Source organism: Narcine bancroftii, chromosome 13 (genome assembly GCF_036971445.1).
Source record: "Narcine bancroftii isolate sNarBan1 chromosome 13, sNarBan1.hap1, whole genome shotgun sequence".
In the NCBI taxonomy this organism is placed as follows: Eukaryota; Metazoa; Chordata; class Chondrichthyes; order Torpediniformes; family Narcinidae; genus Narcine; species Narcine bancroftii.
The window spans coordinates 71,999,112-72,013,967 of record NC_091481.1 but is presented as its reverse complement, the minus strand read 5'-3'; the positions used below and the strand labels follow the sequence as shown (position 1 = coordinate 72,013,967).

The 14,856-nt window shown below is 40.2% G+C and overlaps 1 protein-coding gene across 4 annotated transcripts in view; it reads left to right on the top strand.

Annotated features, from left to right (window-relative positions):
- The window catches only part of rangap1b (Ran GTPase activating protein 1b), a 45,696-nt gene that overhangs the window by 11,733 nt on the left and 19,107 nt on the right, over positions 1-14,856 (top strand). For all 4 annotated transcript variants that reach the window (XM_069909133.1, XM_069909132.1, XM_069909134.1 and 1 more), the window contains exons 3-8: positions 2,142-2,269; positions 4,749-4,808; positions 5,986-6,165; positions 10,293-10,427; positions 12,518-12,676; positions 13,076-13,189. In XM_069909133.1, coding sequence (XP_069765234.1) covers positions 2,142-2,269; positions 4,749-4,808; positions 5,986-6,165; positions 10,293-10,427; positions 12,518-12,676; positions 13,076-13,189 — 776 coding nt within the window. The remainder of the gene's footprint in view (positions 1-2,141; positions 2,270-4,748; positions 4,809-5,985; positions 6,166-10,292; positions 10,428-12,517; positions 12,677-13,075; positions 13,190-14,856) is intronic.

The following is a 14,856-nucleotide window of genomic DNA, read 5'->3' as shown; positions in this document are numbered from 1 at the left end:
ATCTGGACATGTGAGAGAGTAGAAAAATTTTGGGATGATCTCAATCAGATATTAAATAAAATAACAGAAAACAATATACCAAAGAATCCAGAGATCTTTCTCCTAAGTAACATAAAAAATAAAGAATTTGGAATTGACTTGGAAGATGCACAAAAAAGATTTGTTAAGATAGCCCTAGCCGTAGCAAAAAAATGTATTATGTCAACCTGGAAATTGGAAGATAATTTGAAAATACAACAATGGTATATAGAAATGAATAAATCTATTCCATTAGAAAAAATAACATAGTTTAAGAAATAATATTGAAATATTCGAACAAGTATGGGAGCCTTACATTAAATACAATAGCGAAAACCTAACGGGGACAAACATTACCTAAGTTGATGGAAGGAGAAGGAAAGAAAAGAATGGACTCTGTAGAATTTCTGGTGTATTTTTGTTGAATGACAACATTGTCTGACTGAATTAATGCAACCTAGATTGTATACCTAAAATGGATGAGAGGGGGGGTGGGGGGGTGGCTTGGGAGGAGGGTGGGGGGGGGAGAAAAAGTCACTGTAAATGTGTGAAAAAGAAAAAGTGTATATCATGGCTATTGTGATTTATGGTGTGAAAAATAAAAAATTTTAAAAAAAAAAGAAAATTGAGTCCAATTATTTTAGTTGCTATCTTATTGCATGAGAAGTAAACCTGAGTGATCTAATGGGTTTTCTTATGTAACATTAAAGACCCTTCTTGCCTTAGATAAGGCAAAAATGTTAGTTTTGCCAGAAGAAACACTTTATAGGAATCTGATAATGGTAGAACAGAGCAAACATCTTGTTGCTCTATTGTAGGTAGCTTTTGTTTCAGAAAGGAAAAGTACTTCTGATTGTGTAGAACAACGCAGCATCAACCTAAGTCTGTGGATTCGTTTTCTCTAGTCAAGCCACCTGATCATCCAGGTAGAGGATTCACACACTTGAAGGGAGGCAAATTCCAGTACAGTGGTCTGCCAATATAATAGAGGAGGTTTTACTGGACCAGCAGCAGTCTTGGAACTGTACTTTAGACTTCTAAGAGATAATAACCAGTGAATGAAAATGCAGTTATGATCACTGCTATTTCTAACATGTTAGAATGCAAGTAATTGCAAAAGGGCAAAAGATGGAAAAGTTTGATTAAGAGCATTTTGCTATTTCAATGTGTCTAAATAAATAAAACCTTGACAAATTTCACCCCAATCCTTCAGTCTGTAGTTAACACTGGTCAACAATTTTTTTTTCATAGGGTTTGCTTCCTAAAAAAAATTGGGGATTCAGCCTTCAAGCTGAAGACAAAGATAATTTCTAATTTGCTGTATCACATAGGAAGTTGGAGAAACATTAAATTAACTTTTATTGAATTTAGCCTGTTTAATCGCATAATGATACTGACACATTGTGTTAGTTCAACTGACCTAAAAATGTTTTGCCGCTGATTTTTGTTTGGACTCAGCATCTGATGCCTCTCAAGACAGTGTCCAACAATAGTCGGCCGGCATTGATGGATTCCATTTGTCCTGATAGCACTTTTCCATGGTACAACTGTCTGCTCCAACGTCAGTAGGGAAGAGCTCCAAGTGCAAATGCAGAAAATGAATTTTCAATGACGTGTGGTTTTGTATGCTTGAAGTAGAATTAAAATATGACAGAAAATCACAAAAATAGATTGTATCTAAAACCAAAGGGTCCATGCTAGGAAAGTTTTGCAGTGATTTTCATGATCAGCAGCACAAAGCCAATAAAATATACCCAAAAGTGTTTAGGAAGCAAAGTCTTTGTTGTCCAGTGTTATCAAATCATAATTTTAAAAAACCTGCAGATGATGGAAATCTGAAATTAAAAAAAGAAAATGCAAGAAATACTCAGCTAGCTGGGCAGCATCTTTGGAAAAGGAGTTGATTTTCAGATTGAAAATGCTTCATCAAAACATCCACTTTTTAAACTCTAGTTGCTAAGGTATTCGCCATTTGGTATATTAACTCTATCAATGAGCTTTTGACTAAGTTCACATGCACAACTTGGACCAAAAACATAACGAGGACAGTAATTTACAAAGAAATATCAAGAAATGAAGTTGATATTTTTACCCCCATATTTTCTCTCATGTTCTTTGTTCAGCTGTGGAGATTATTGAGGAGATTGAGAAATTCGATCACCTGCAAGCATTCTGTCTGGAAGGCAATACAATTGGTGTGGATGCTGCAAAGGCCATTGCCAAAAGTCTTGCTAACAAAAAGGAACTTCAGGTAAGACTTCGCCATATTTGCTGTACTCAGCACCAACCGTCAATCCAGTATGCCTTCTGTAAACCAAATCATAATGATGTCTGCACCCAATATTTAATTGAGTTGCACTGATTGAAGGCCAAACACTCACCTTGTGATTTGTTAGAATTGAAACAAGCTTTGTGCACCAAAGCTGTTTGGATAATAAAGGCAAGTCTGATGTAATTGTGGCATGTCCCATTTTTTTTAAAAAATAAAACGCTTTTAAAATTTTGCTTGATTTTGCATGGAAATTGAAGCAGAGACTAATTAGCCGAAAATGTTTTTGTATTTATACTCCCATGTGCTCTCTTTAATCAATTATCATAAACATGTTAATTTACCATGTAGGTTTTGAGATAACACTCGCGGGTTAGGACTACCCCAAGTCTGGCACTTGCCACTGAAAGCTTACTGATCCAATAGTCCTTCAGCAGCCACCCCACTGACCAGTGGAGTGATGCTGTTAAAGAGTGAAACTTGTTTCCATGATTTTCGAATACTGCGATCCACTCTCTTCAGTATTTTAGAAATCGATGTCTGTTGAGTGTGTTCAAAAAGCCATGACCATTCCACTTCCGCATCACCGTTTGTCATTATCGAGCCGGCCGGCGTACACCACCATCAGTGTTATGATTGGAATTTGATCGATCGGTGTTGGTGTGGAACACTGAATTTAGCACGATATTATCGGAATCCAATACAAACTTTGAAAACCGTTCCCTTTCCTCATTATTTCAATCCATTTTTGGGATCTGGATAAGCATGCCGAACTTTGCTGTCAGTCCCGATCTGCCACTGAGCTGCAGAGACGGTTGTGATTCACCCTTGCATGTGGGTGTGTCCTCAGGTACAACTTAGAATGACAAAAGATCTAATTGAAAAATGATCATAATTTTCCCACAATCCAAACGCTTGATTATTACTGTGGTAGTGACTGAATATATGTACCTACTTGAAATTACATCGCTGTTCCTTGCCTCAATATCCAGATGGATATCAGCATATTCTGTTTCAGTATTCAACCTCCCTGCCATATTGTTGAATGCGATCTGTTTGTTGTGGTTGGTCAGTAATTATTTTTCTCAATAATTAATGCTGCCTCCTGATCAGGAGTCAATGAAGGCGATCAGTTTATTTCCACCTTTACTTTTATTCTTTGGTAGATTATAGCAATTGTAGCATAAATAGCAATTTGAGTTAGCATTAAAATCACTTCTGATCCCAAGAAAGATATTTTATTGGTGTCACAGTGAACTCGTGAAGAATTCTGTGACACATCGCGGTGTGTTGACATTGTATAACTCTCAGCCAAGGGAATAAAATCCATTGTTCATCAGCATATTGTTGGTGCGTCCGCGTGGCTGTTGTGACCCTCCACTGAATTCTGGGAGGGACAAGCTGATTTGGTGCGATGTCAATCAATGCATTTATTCATGTCTGATAATCTTCTTTCTTTGGCTTGGCTTCGCGGACGAAGATTTATGGAGGGGGTAAAAAAAGTCCACGTCAGCTGCAGGCTCGTTTGTGGCTGACCAGTCCGATGCGGGACAGGCAGACACGATTGCAGCGGTTGCAAGGGAAAATTGGTTGGTTGGGGTTGGGTGTTGGGTTTTTCCTCCTTTGCCTTTTGTCAGTGAGGTGGGCTCTGCGGTCTTCTTCAAAGGAGGCTGCTGCCCGCCAAACTGTGAGGCGCCAAGATGCACGGTTTGAGGCGTTATCAGCCCACTGGCGGTGGTCAATGTGGCAGGCACCAAGAGATTTCTTTAGGCAGTCCTTGTACCTTTTCTTTGGTGCACCTCTGTCACGGTGGCCAGTGGAGAGCTCGCCATATAATACGATCTTGGGAAGGCGATGGTCCTCCATTCTGGAGACGTGACCCATCCAGCGCAGCTGGATCTTCAGCAGCGTGGACTCGATGTCTGATAATACATGGCTTTTAAAGGCTGATACTGCAGCCACTGGATATTACGGTTTGGGTTTTATACTTGGTGTAGGAGACAACCCCTGGTTTTGGGGTGACCTTTTAAGGTTCAAATACAGTCAACATGTGTGGTATTCCTTTCACTTTTTTCTTGAATTACCCTTAAAAATCCCATGAAGTTCTGAACTTGGAAAATGATTCTGTACATTATGATGACTCAAGACTATACGATGTGTGTGTGTGTAGCAAAAAAATGCAGTCATTCAAAAGATGGCCTCCTCTCAGCCCCATCTGGAGATCCCGGGGATGGTAATAAGCACTTGGCCACCTTCCCCTTAAAAGAAAGGAATCTGCCATGACTTAGTACAGATTCATTTGAATTCACAAGCACCTGGCACAACAAAGTTGCTGAATTGTCACAGCTGGGAAAAAAATGCTTTACTGAAAACAGTGTTTAATTTGAATTTCAGTCAATAGAATTTCAACAGGCACTATTTGGTGAATTGCTAACATGCCACTCTTTTTCCCTTCCTTCAGAAATGCCATTGGGGTGATATGTTCACAGGAAGGATGCGGACTGAGATTCCACCTGCCCTGGTAAGAATAAGGTGCCTAATTGTGTGATTATATCATTATGGTCCCAATGATCATTTGTGGCAGAATCTAATGAGCCTAAAGAGTGCAGGACAATGAGAAACACGACTAGAGTTGTAGTGAATGTGTTTTGTTAGAGAGGTTGGACTTTTTCCAATATTTTTTATGTTGACAAAAACTGTGATTTTGCTTTCATCCTAACATAAAGTCTTTATATTCTTGAAGATTGGACTATTCAGTATTTTTACAGTCACGATTGTATATATCAAACTGACATCTGTTTTGTATTCTGGGCTTTGGGCAGTAAGATTTTTTTTAAACTTTATTTATTCGTTCAAAAAACAATTAATATATGACATATACAGCAATTAAACATGAACATGAACTTTTTTTTAATATATGTGTAAAAAAAGAAAGAAAAAAAAGATTTCTCCCCCCCCCTTCAGCTAACTCTCCTAAGGAGAGTCTTTAAAAAAGAAAAATAGAAAGAATATTTAAAAAAAATATACAAATTAAAATCTAATCAATATAAATTGAAATGTAAATATTCCGAGTATAACAGCCACTTATTAATTTTAAAATTATAATTATCATGCGAAACATACGTAATTTTTCCCATTATTAAACAATATTTCATCTCATTATGCCATCTATTAATATCAATCATATTTGTATCTTTCCACGTACTCGCAATACATTTTTTCACTTCGGATAAAGTTGGGCAGTAAGATTGAAACATTTATAGTTCTGGCTATAAAATGGTACATTTTTTGGTTTGCAAAATGTTTTGTCCCATTGATGGTAAATGCTGATGGTGCAAAGCACAAAGGTCATCCTTCACCACCATTTATTTTCTCCCCTTGGTCTCTCTACTCCACCTTCTGACCATTTTGCTGTTCCATAACCAGCTGTGATTCTAACCTATTTTCCTAATTCCCTCTTTCCTCCTGAACTTTTCTCTTTCAGTGATCTACTTCTGTAGATGTTAACCACTCTTTAGAAGCTCATTTGTGAGTGGGATGGGGATCCTAGCTGATTTATCTTTCATTTCTTCCATGCGTTTTTTTTTCTTCACTACCCTTTGAAGCTGTCAGCCACTTGAACTTTTGTTAACGGGGACTTTTTGCATGTCAATAGCCCAAAATCATTTGTAATTGATTTTTTTTCCTATTTTTTTAAGGTGTCCCTGGGTAATGCAGTGATGAATGCAGGAGCCCACCTGACACACCTGGATCTAAGTGACAATGCATTTGGGCCTGATGGTATCCAGAGCATTGAAACCTTGCTGAAGAGTGAAGCATGTTACACATTACAGGAGTTACGACTGAATAACTGTGGCATGGGAATCGGTGGTGGCCAGGTATTTACTAAAAATTCTCATTTTTGTTCAACTAGTTTGTTCAACTAGCCTCTGTCCAAATTCATCACAGCTTTTGTTAATGGTATTGACAGACCAATCAAATTCCAAAGCTGCCAGAATGTATTTACCAGCTGATCACATCCAAAGATGCTGGTTATTTTTAATTTTTGACCCTAATTTCTGGGACATAATTGTAGCATGGAGCTGTTAGGCCTCTGATGCCATTGCTGTGCCATTTTCCACTCTCCATTAGATGCTGCCTCATCTGGATATTTCCAGCATTCCCTTGTTCCAGCAGCTGCTGAGTTCAGCATCTGACACTTCCAATATGTACTTTTCTTTCTTTGGCTTGGCTTCGCGGACGAAGATTTACGGAGGGGGTAAAAAATCCACGTCAGCTGCAGGCTCGTTTGTGGCTGACAAGTCCGATGCGGGACAGGCAGACACGATTGCAGCGGTTGCAAGGGAAAATTGGTTGGTTGGGGTTGGGTGTGGGGTTTTTCCTCCTTTGCCTTTTGTCAGTGAGGTGGGCTCTGCGGTCTTCTTCAAAGGAGGTTGCTGCCCGCCAAACTGTGAGGCGCCAAGATGCACGGTTTGAGGCGTTATCAGCCCACTGGCAGTGGTCAATGTGGCAGGCACCAAGAGATTTCTTTAGGCAGTCCTTGTACCTTTTCTTTGGTGCACCTCTGTCACGGTGGCCAGTGGAGAGCTCGCCATATAACACGATCTTGGGAAGGCGATGGTCCTCCATTCTGGAGACGTGACCCATCCAGTACTTTACTATGGCACTAAATTACCTGTTCAACAGTGGTTTCCATCCTATGACAGAAATCTCCTCTGTTTATCTATCCCTCTCTTTATAGAAACAAAACCTCTTATTTTCTCAATAGTAAAACACAAAAGTCTGCAGACCCTGTGGTTGAAGTAAAAACACGGTGCTGGAGAAACTCAGCAGGTCAAACAGTGTTCTTTATATACCAAACACAAAAATACATAGCGAGCATTTTGGGTTTGACCCCTTCAAGGGAGGGAGGGAGGACACAGTAGCAAACAATGGATGGCTGGGTTAATAGAGAGGAAAGGGGGTGGAGAGCTGGTGGGGAAGAGGAGAGTAGGTTACCAGAAATTGGAAAAGTCATTGTTAATCATCCTACTGGAGAGTGCTGGTGTTGTTCCTCCAATTTATGGGTGGTCTTAATGGGATAATACATGAGGCCATGGACAGATATGTGAGTGTGGGAGTGTGATGCAGAACTGAAATGGTTGGCCATGGGGATGTCTCTGTCGGAGTGAAGGTGCTAAGCAAAGTGATCTCCCAGTCTGTGCCCAGTCTCTCTGATGTAGAGAAAGCCACAAAAGGAGCTCCAGATGCAGTAAATCATTCCTGTGGGTATACGTGGTGTTGCTTCAACTGAAAGGCCTGTTTGGGGCCCCGGACTGTGGTGAAGAGGGAGGAGTGGGCGCGTCTGTCACTTCCTGCGGTCACAGGGGAAGATGCTGGAGGGGATGTGGGGGATTAGTGGGGAGGGATGAGTGCACAAGGGAGTCACAGAGGGAGCGGTTCCTACGGAAGACAGAAAGGGAAGGGGGAAGGGAAGATGTGACTGGTAGTGGGATCCTCTTGTAAGTGCTGGAAATTCCAGAGGATAATGTGTTGGATGTGGAGGCTGGTGGGGTAGTAGGTGAGGACAAGGGGAATCCTGTGTTTGCTTTGTCTGGGGGCCAGGGCAGATGAGCAAGGAATGGAGAAGATGCGGGTGAGGTCTGAGTTGACGGTGTGGAGGGGAAGCCATGTGGAAGAAGCCAGACTTCAGAAGATCTGGACTGGAAGAACTCATCTTGGGAACAGATGCGGCGGAGATGGAGAAATTGAGAGAAGGGAATAGAATCCTTTCAGGGAACGGGGTGAAGAAGTATAGTTGAAGTAGTTGTGGGAGTTAGTGAGTTTGTAATACAGGTACACAATACTTTATCCAGACATCTAAAATCCGAAAGTTCCAAAAACTGGCAAGTGGGGAGAGAGACAGCAGCATGAGTCGGGCGGGCGAGGGGGAGATACAGGCAGCGCGAGTCGGGTGGGCGAGGGGAGGGGAGATGTCAGTGGGACTGGAAGGGGGTGGATGCGGCAGCACAATTCAGGTGGATTTAAATCCAGAAAAATCTGAAATTTGGAACATACTGTTCCCCAAGGATTCCGGATAAAGGATTGTATACCTGTACATGTTGGTGGAAAACCTGTCTCCCGAGGTAGAGACAGAGATATCCAGACAGGGGAGAGTGTTGTCAGAGATGGACCAGGTGAGCTGGAGATTGGGGTGAGGGAAGTTGGCTGCAAAGTGGAAGCCCTTGAAGGGCTCAAGCCTGAAACGTTGGTTATGTATCGTTATCTTTGCTATATAAAGGCCACTGATGTGCTAAATTTTTCCAGCTTTGTGTTTTTAATCTCTTGTTTTCTCACGATTCCTGTTCTGATGAAGGTCGTTGACTTTGTTTCTCTCTCCACAGCCCGACTTGCTGAGTACTTCCAGTACTTTCTGTATCTATTTCAGATTTTAAGGGCTAAATTAAATGGTTGAAAGTGAAAGGCAAGTTGAGATTGGGCTTTATAAGGGAGAGTCACAGTGTTCAAGAATAAAGAAGTCATGATAAGCCTTACAAAACTGGCTACAGGTGGCGAACGGTTAAGTTTTATGCAATTCTGCATGTGGCACTTTAGAAGTGATGTAGAAGTCATGCAAATTATTCCATTTACACATCATTGCCATTTGTCTTCACTCCACTAAGGACATTTTTAAGAGGCGGTGTCTCAAGCTAGCAACTTCTATCATCCAGGACCCTCATCACCCAGTTACCATCAGGAAGGAGGTACAGGAGCCTAAAAATGCACACCCAACATTACAAAAACAGCTTCTTCCCATCCAACATCAGATTTCTGAACTGACAAAACTGCAGACACCTCACTTTTCTCTTTTCGCACTAATTTTTTAAAAAGAGTATTTGGGAATTTTAATTTATAGCAATTGTGCTCATACACTGCATAATTACTCCTGCTGCAAAACGACAAATTTTGTGGCACCTGTTCATGACAATAAACCTGAAGACTGAGACATTTGTGGATAGAACAGAAAAATGAGCCTGTTCTTGGAACACAAGGATTTGAGGAGATCCAATAGAGGTACCTGTACTTAAAATCCATGAAATTTAGGGAGGAAAAAGTCTCCTTTTTGGGGAGAGAACTGGGGGTATAGAATAAAGATGGTTGGCAAAACTATCATGAAGGAAACTTTGTCGCACAGCAAATGGGTAAGGGTCTGAAAGCACCATCGGGATCAATTAAGGCACTTATGGTGTACGGCGTGGCTGCCCAACCTTTTAATTTTTAATTTAGATGGCACTATTATGGGCTATTTTAGCCCACCAGTCCATGCTGTCCAATGAACCTTCACTTATCGTGCGTACTCAACCGAACTGGCCTGTTACTATGCTGTAGTTTAAAAGGTTGGCCACTGCTGGTGTAAGGGGAAATGAGTAGGATTGGCAGGCAGAATGGCCTCCTTGTGTGCTGTTATTTTTTTTTAAATCAGGAAAAAGCCATTTCATTTAATCAACTTGCTTTCAGTCTGCATTTGCTCTGCTCTGGATTGTTGACTCTATGACTCTTTTGTCTGGTTGCAAAGCTATTGCTAGGATTAGCAAGTTGCAGCTGAGGGAATGTTGGGTTGGCTTTTTTTCCCCCCAAAACAAAAAGGCTGAGTAGAGAGTTAATGGAAGTGAGGTGGCTAGCTAGCATAAATAGAAAGAATTAATGGAAAAGTCAAAAACCTGAAACAGTACATTTAATTAGTAAAAATGGAGGGGAGATTAGGAAACAATTGATCCACCCAGTGGATAGTTAAGACTTTGAATCTCACACCCTAAAATGGTGTTAGAGCTATAACTCCTAATCAAATGTAAATGATATTTGGATATATGCTTGATAGTCCAAGACTGTTCCTAGAGGTAAAATTGGGTTGGAGTGCTCAATTTTAGCCATCGCAGATAAGATTGCCCCTGGTGTTGTAGATTTTCTGTGATTTCACCATAATATGTTTGGATACATTTAAAAAAAAATTTTCTATTTTTTGCAGATACTTGCCACAGCACTCGGAGAGTGTCACAGAGAGTCAAGTGCATTGGGAAAGCCAATGGCGCTAAAAGTTTTCATTGCAGGGAGAAATCGTCTGGAGAATGAAGGTGCTGTTGCACTGGCTGGTGCTTTTGAGGTATAAATGTGTTCAGGGGTTTTCTGATGCTTCTAGAGTTGAACCCATGTTCAATATTCTTTCAGTGCATTGGATAAGTATTCATGTTTTGAGGATTCATCAAGTGGAAGCCCAGGAAAATTATCATCACTTTTGTCCTAATTAATTAAATACTTTTAAGGAAAACTAGAGTTATAAAAGTTTTGCTTCTTACACAGAGCCGTTAGGAATGAGCGTATTCTAAAACAACTTTGAACTAAACAATTCAGCTTTGTTTTTCTGCTTTTTTTCAAAGCGTTGTCCAATCTCTGATTTTGCAATCTCATTGAACTTTAATTTTTTTATATGACAATTTATCAAACATCTCTATTACATATCTGCTTGTTTAAGTTGATTTAAAATCAGACCTGATTTGAATTAAATATAAATTGGATGGAATTCATTTACTCAGTCTTCAAAGTGACAATTTCATCTCATTAAAACCACCAGAAGACCTTTTATGGAAGGTTGCAAAAGTAACCGAGTTGTTTGTAGAGGGAGAATTTAATTTCCCCAACATTGACTGGGAAGTCCTTAGAAGCTTAATTGGGGCAGAGTTTAAATGCATCCAGAAGAGTTTCTTGAAGTAGCATGTAGATAGCCCAACCCGAAAGGGAGTCTTACAAGTATTGGCAAATGAGCCCAGCCAGGTGATTAGAGTTTTAATGGGGTGAACATTTTGGGAATAGTGACCACTCTTCCTTAATTTTCAAGGTAGTCGGAATAAGCTCAGGTTTTGTAGAAAAGTACAAAATTGGGGGAGGGCAAATTATGGCCTGATTAGTCAGGAGCTGGGGGAAGTTGTATATGGGGAGGTTTCCAGGGTCTGAGATATGGGGAGAGATTGGACGAACAAATCGTTTTCTGAAGCTGATGGGATATATGATAGCTTTAAAATCGTTTCTCCAGGGCAAAAGCAGCAACACTAAAAGGTGCATTCAAGGTGAGGGAGAGAAAGGTGTGTGGCAAATATTTAGCGCAGTGTTTGTTTGCTTAAATGGGCTTTCAAGAGTTGTGTTGAAAGTAGATACAATAGTAGCACTTGAGAGGCTTCTAGATAGACATGACATTGAGCTGGAGGGATATCGATCAAGTGCAAGCAGCATTTTGTTTAACATGTTTGGCACAGGCACATGGGCCTGTTTCGTTGCAGTACCATTCTACGTTCTACAAGTTTCCACCATTTGATAGGCTGGTTGGCTGCTTATTTGATTTATTTCTTTCTGCTGTTTAAATAAACAAATTATATCTACAATTCCATATTCTTCTGGTTGTATTTGCATAACCAGCAATATTTGAAACTTCATAGCCCAAGCTTTGGGATCTCCACCCTGGTTTCCCTCAGCAATTCAAGATCCACTCTGCTTCTCCACTTTGGAAAGTGACATATATTTTAAGTGCTATAAAAGGTCTTCACACCCCCGCTTCCCCAGGAGTAACTTCTACAATGTCCTCCAATGTCATTTTCTCTTAACGTCTAGGCAATGGCTTTGTTGGGGTGATAACAGCAAAGTCAGACTTTTTCTCATTTATTTTTGTTGATCAAGTTTTTTTCCCCCCCAAACTGGATATCACTGGAACTGTTCATGATGTTCCCATGCTACATTGGCTAAGGGCTAGGCAGTGACAAAAACTATTTTAAAAAGATGTACCGAATTATCTTTTGTTCAGTCTTTGGAATCAAATCTTGTAAACTTCTATCTTAAATTGGAGAATATTTTTAAGGGTATTTCCTGATTCAAAGTAGGATTAGCTGCACTTTAGAGCTGATTGTGTTCTTTGTGGGAAGGGAGGCTGATGGTTCAGTATCCATGGATGCCTTTTGACACTTCCTTCATTTTAACTAAGTTGCATTGTTTCGTGTAAATTTACTGACTTAAGTCCTGACTAAAATTTGAGACTTGGAACACATCTAACTTCAGCACATGCTTGGTGGAACAATTTTTCAGGGATCAAAAGTAAGGGTGAAATAAAAATATTGTATACACATCCTTGTGTGACATGGCAAACATAGTTTGTAGGTGGATGGGGGTAAACAAAAATGAAAAGTGACAATAAAATATTTTGCTTAGTCCATAGGAACCCTGGAGGAGGTAAACATGACACAGAATGGAATAAACCATGAAGGCATTACAGCTTTAGCAAAAGCCTTCACTGAAAACCAGAACCTGAGGGTTATAAACCTTAATGATAACACCTTCACAGAAAAAGGAGCTATTGCCATGGCTGAGGTAAGAGGCTGAGAGCAGGTGCTTTTGCTTTCCTCACATTTATAGAAACGTTCCATTTACGTAAAAATCCAGAAATCTGGACCATCCGAGAATTTGGAGTTTTCTGTGCAGGCGAGTATAAGCAATAAGTGGGAACAAGTGACCATGCCCAAGTCGCAGAAATGTTAGGAAAAAATGGTATGTATATTTTTAAAAATTTTATTTAAAAAATATTTTGTTTATAAACTATCAAAATTTACCCGTTTATTCCCCTTGAATTTGAATTTTAAAAGTATCACCTGAGAATCCCAAAAATCCGGATCCCCAACCAGTCCAGATTTTAGGACTTTACTGTCTAGCAATATTAGCAACTGTTCCACTTCAGGTTTTCAAATATGATTTTTGTGTGTTTTTTTAAAGACTCTGAAGACGCTACAAAACATTGAAGTTTTAAATTTCGGAGATTGTCTGGTACGATCACAAGGAGCTATAGCCATTGCTAAGGCTGTAAAGCATGGCTTACAGAAACTTAAGGTCTGCATTTTACAAACTCAAGAGATTTATTTTCCACCTATTTTATTCTCTTCAATGTAGCCAAACCCAGAGACCGATACAAACTTTCAAGATGGAAAATCAGGATAATGTAAGAAATTGTAGATCGAGCCTCTTGCTGGTAGAACTATTGGAGATGATACCTGGGGATAAAATTTGCACACGTTTGGAAAGACATGGTCAGATTAGGGACAGTATTTGTTAGAGGCAGGTCACGTCTTGCCATTTTGGTTGGTTTTTAAGGAAGTGATTGATGAAGATAAGGCAGTGGATGCTGTCCTCAAGGACTTCAGTAAGGCCCCTCATGAGAGACTTGATCCAGAAAATACGTTCATGGGAATTGATAGTTTGGATTTTCAATTGGCTTGAAGAAAGGGAAGTGGTAGAAGAGGGTTATTCTTTCTGGATAGCTGCAGGAATTGTGCAGGGTTCCTGTTTGTGATTATGTGCAAAAGACTTGGACGAAAAAATACGTGGTTGGCTTTGTAGGTTTGCAGCTAACTCAAAGATAGGAGTTGTGGACAGTACAGAGGGCTATCAAACCATAGAGAACAGTTCTAAAGGGGACATAGAAATAACGTGGAGTTTAATCTGGACAAGTGTGAAGTGTTGCACTTTGGGAGCTTAAATGTAAGGGAAAGTATCGAATTTATGGGTGGACTGTCGAAAGCTGGGGATCAGGTGCAGGGCTCCTTGAAAGTGGCCATACAAGGAGATGGGGTGGGAAAGAAGGCAAAAGGCATGCTACCTTCATTGGGCAGAATATAGAAAATCAGATTAAGGAAGTCGTGCTGCAGCTGTACAAAACCTTGGTTTGGTCGCCCTTGCAGTACTTTTGTATTTCTGGCTGCCTATTGCAGGGGGGGGGTGATGTGGAGGCTCAGGAAAGGACGCAGAAGAGAGTTACCAGGATGCTGCCTTCATTAAAGGATATGAGCTACAAGGAACTTGACAAACTGGGGTGGTTTTCTCTGTCAGAGGTTAGAGGGGAGACCTGATCGTTTATAAAATGTGAGTGGCATAAATAGGGGAAGAATGATCTATTTCCCAGGATGACGTGTTTAGAGTGAAGGAGGAGGGGAGGAAGTTTAACGGAAATGCAAAGCCTAGTTTTTGGGGATGCCAATGGTAGTGGTGGAAGCAGATACAATAGCGGTGTTAATGATAGGACCGGCTTCCAGATAGACACATGAATATGCAGGGAAATGGGCAATAAGTATTAAGTTGGAGCATCAGAATTCTAGTATGATCTGGGCATTGTGTTCATTCCAGACATTGTGGCAGAAGGGTCTGACCTTGTGCTGTATTCAGTGAGCCTTTTTATTTACCTTTCAGCAAAAAGCTCTGAAATGCTCCTCAAATATAATTTTGAATTTCTTCCTTTTAAGATGCTGCTTAAAACCCTTCTCTTACAAACTGTTTGGTTTCCTGTTCTCTTGTGTCAAATTTTTGTGTGATGAAGGTGGTTCATTTGCACTTTTGAGAAGGTTAAAGGCATAAAGTAAATGCAGATGGTTGTAAATTTCTGTTGGGAAAGATTAATGAAAAGCAGTCCATAAAATGTTGGTGTGCTGGATTTAATGGTCCATACAAAAGCTCTGGATGGTTGTCGATGCTAAAGTGCTTTCAGAATGTTCCTAGTATTTGGA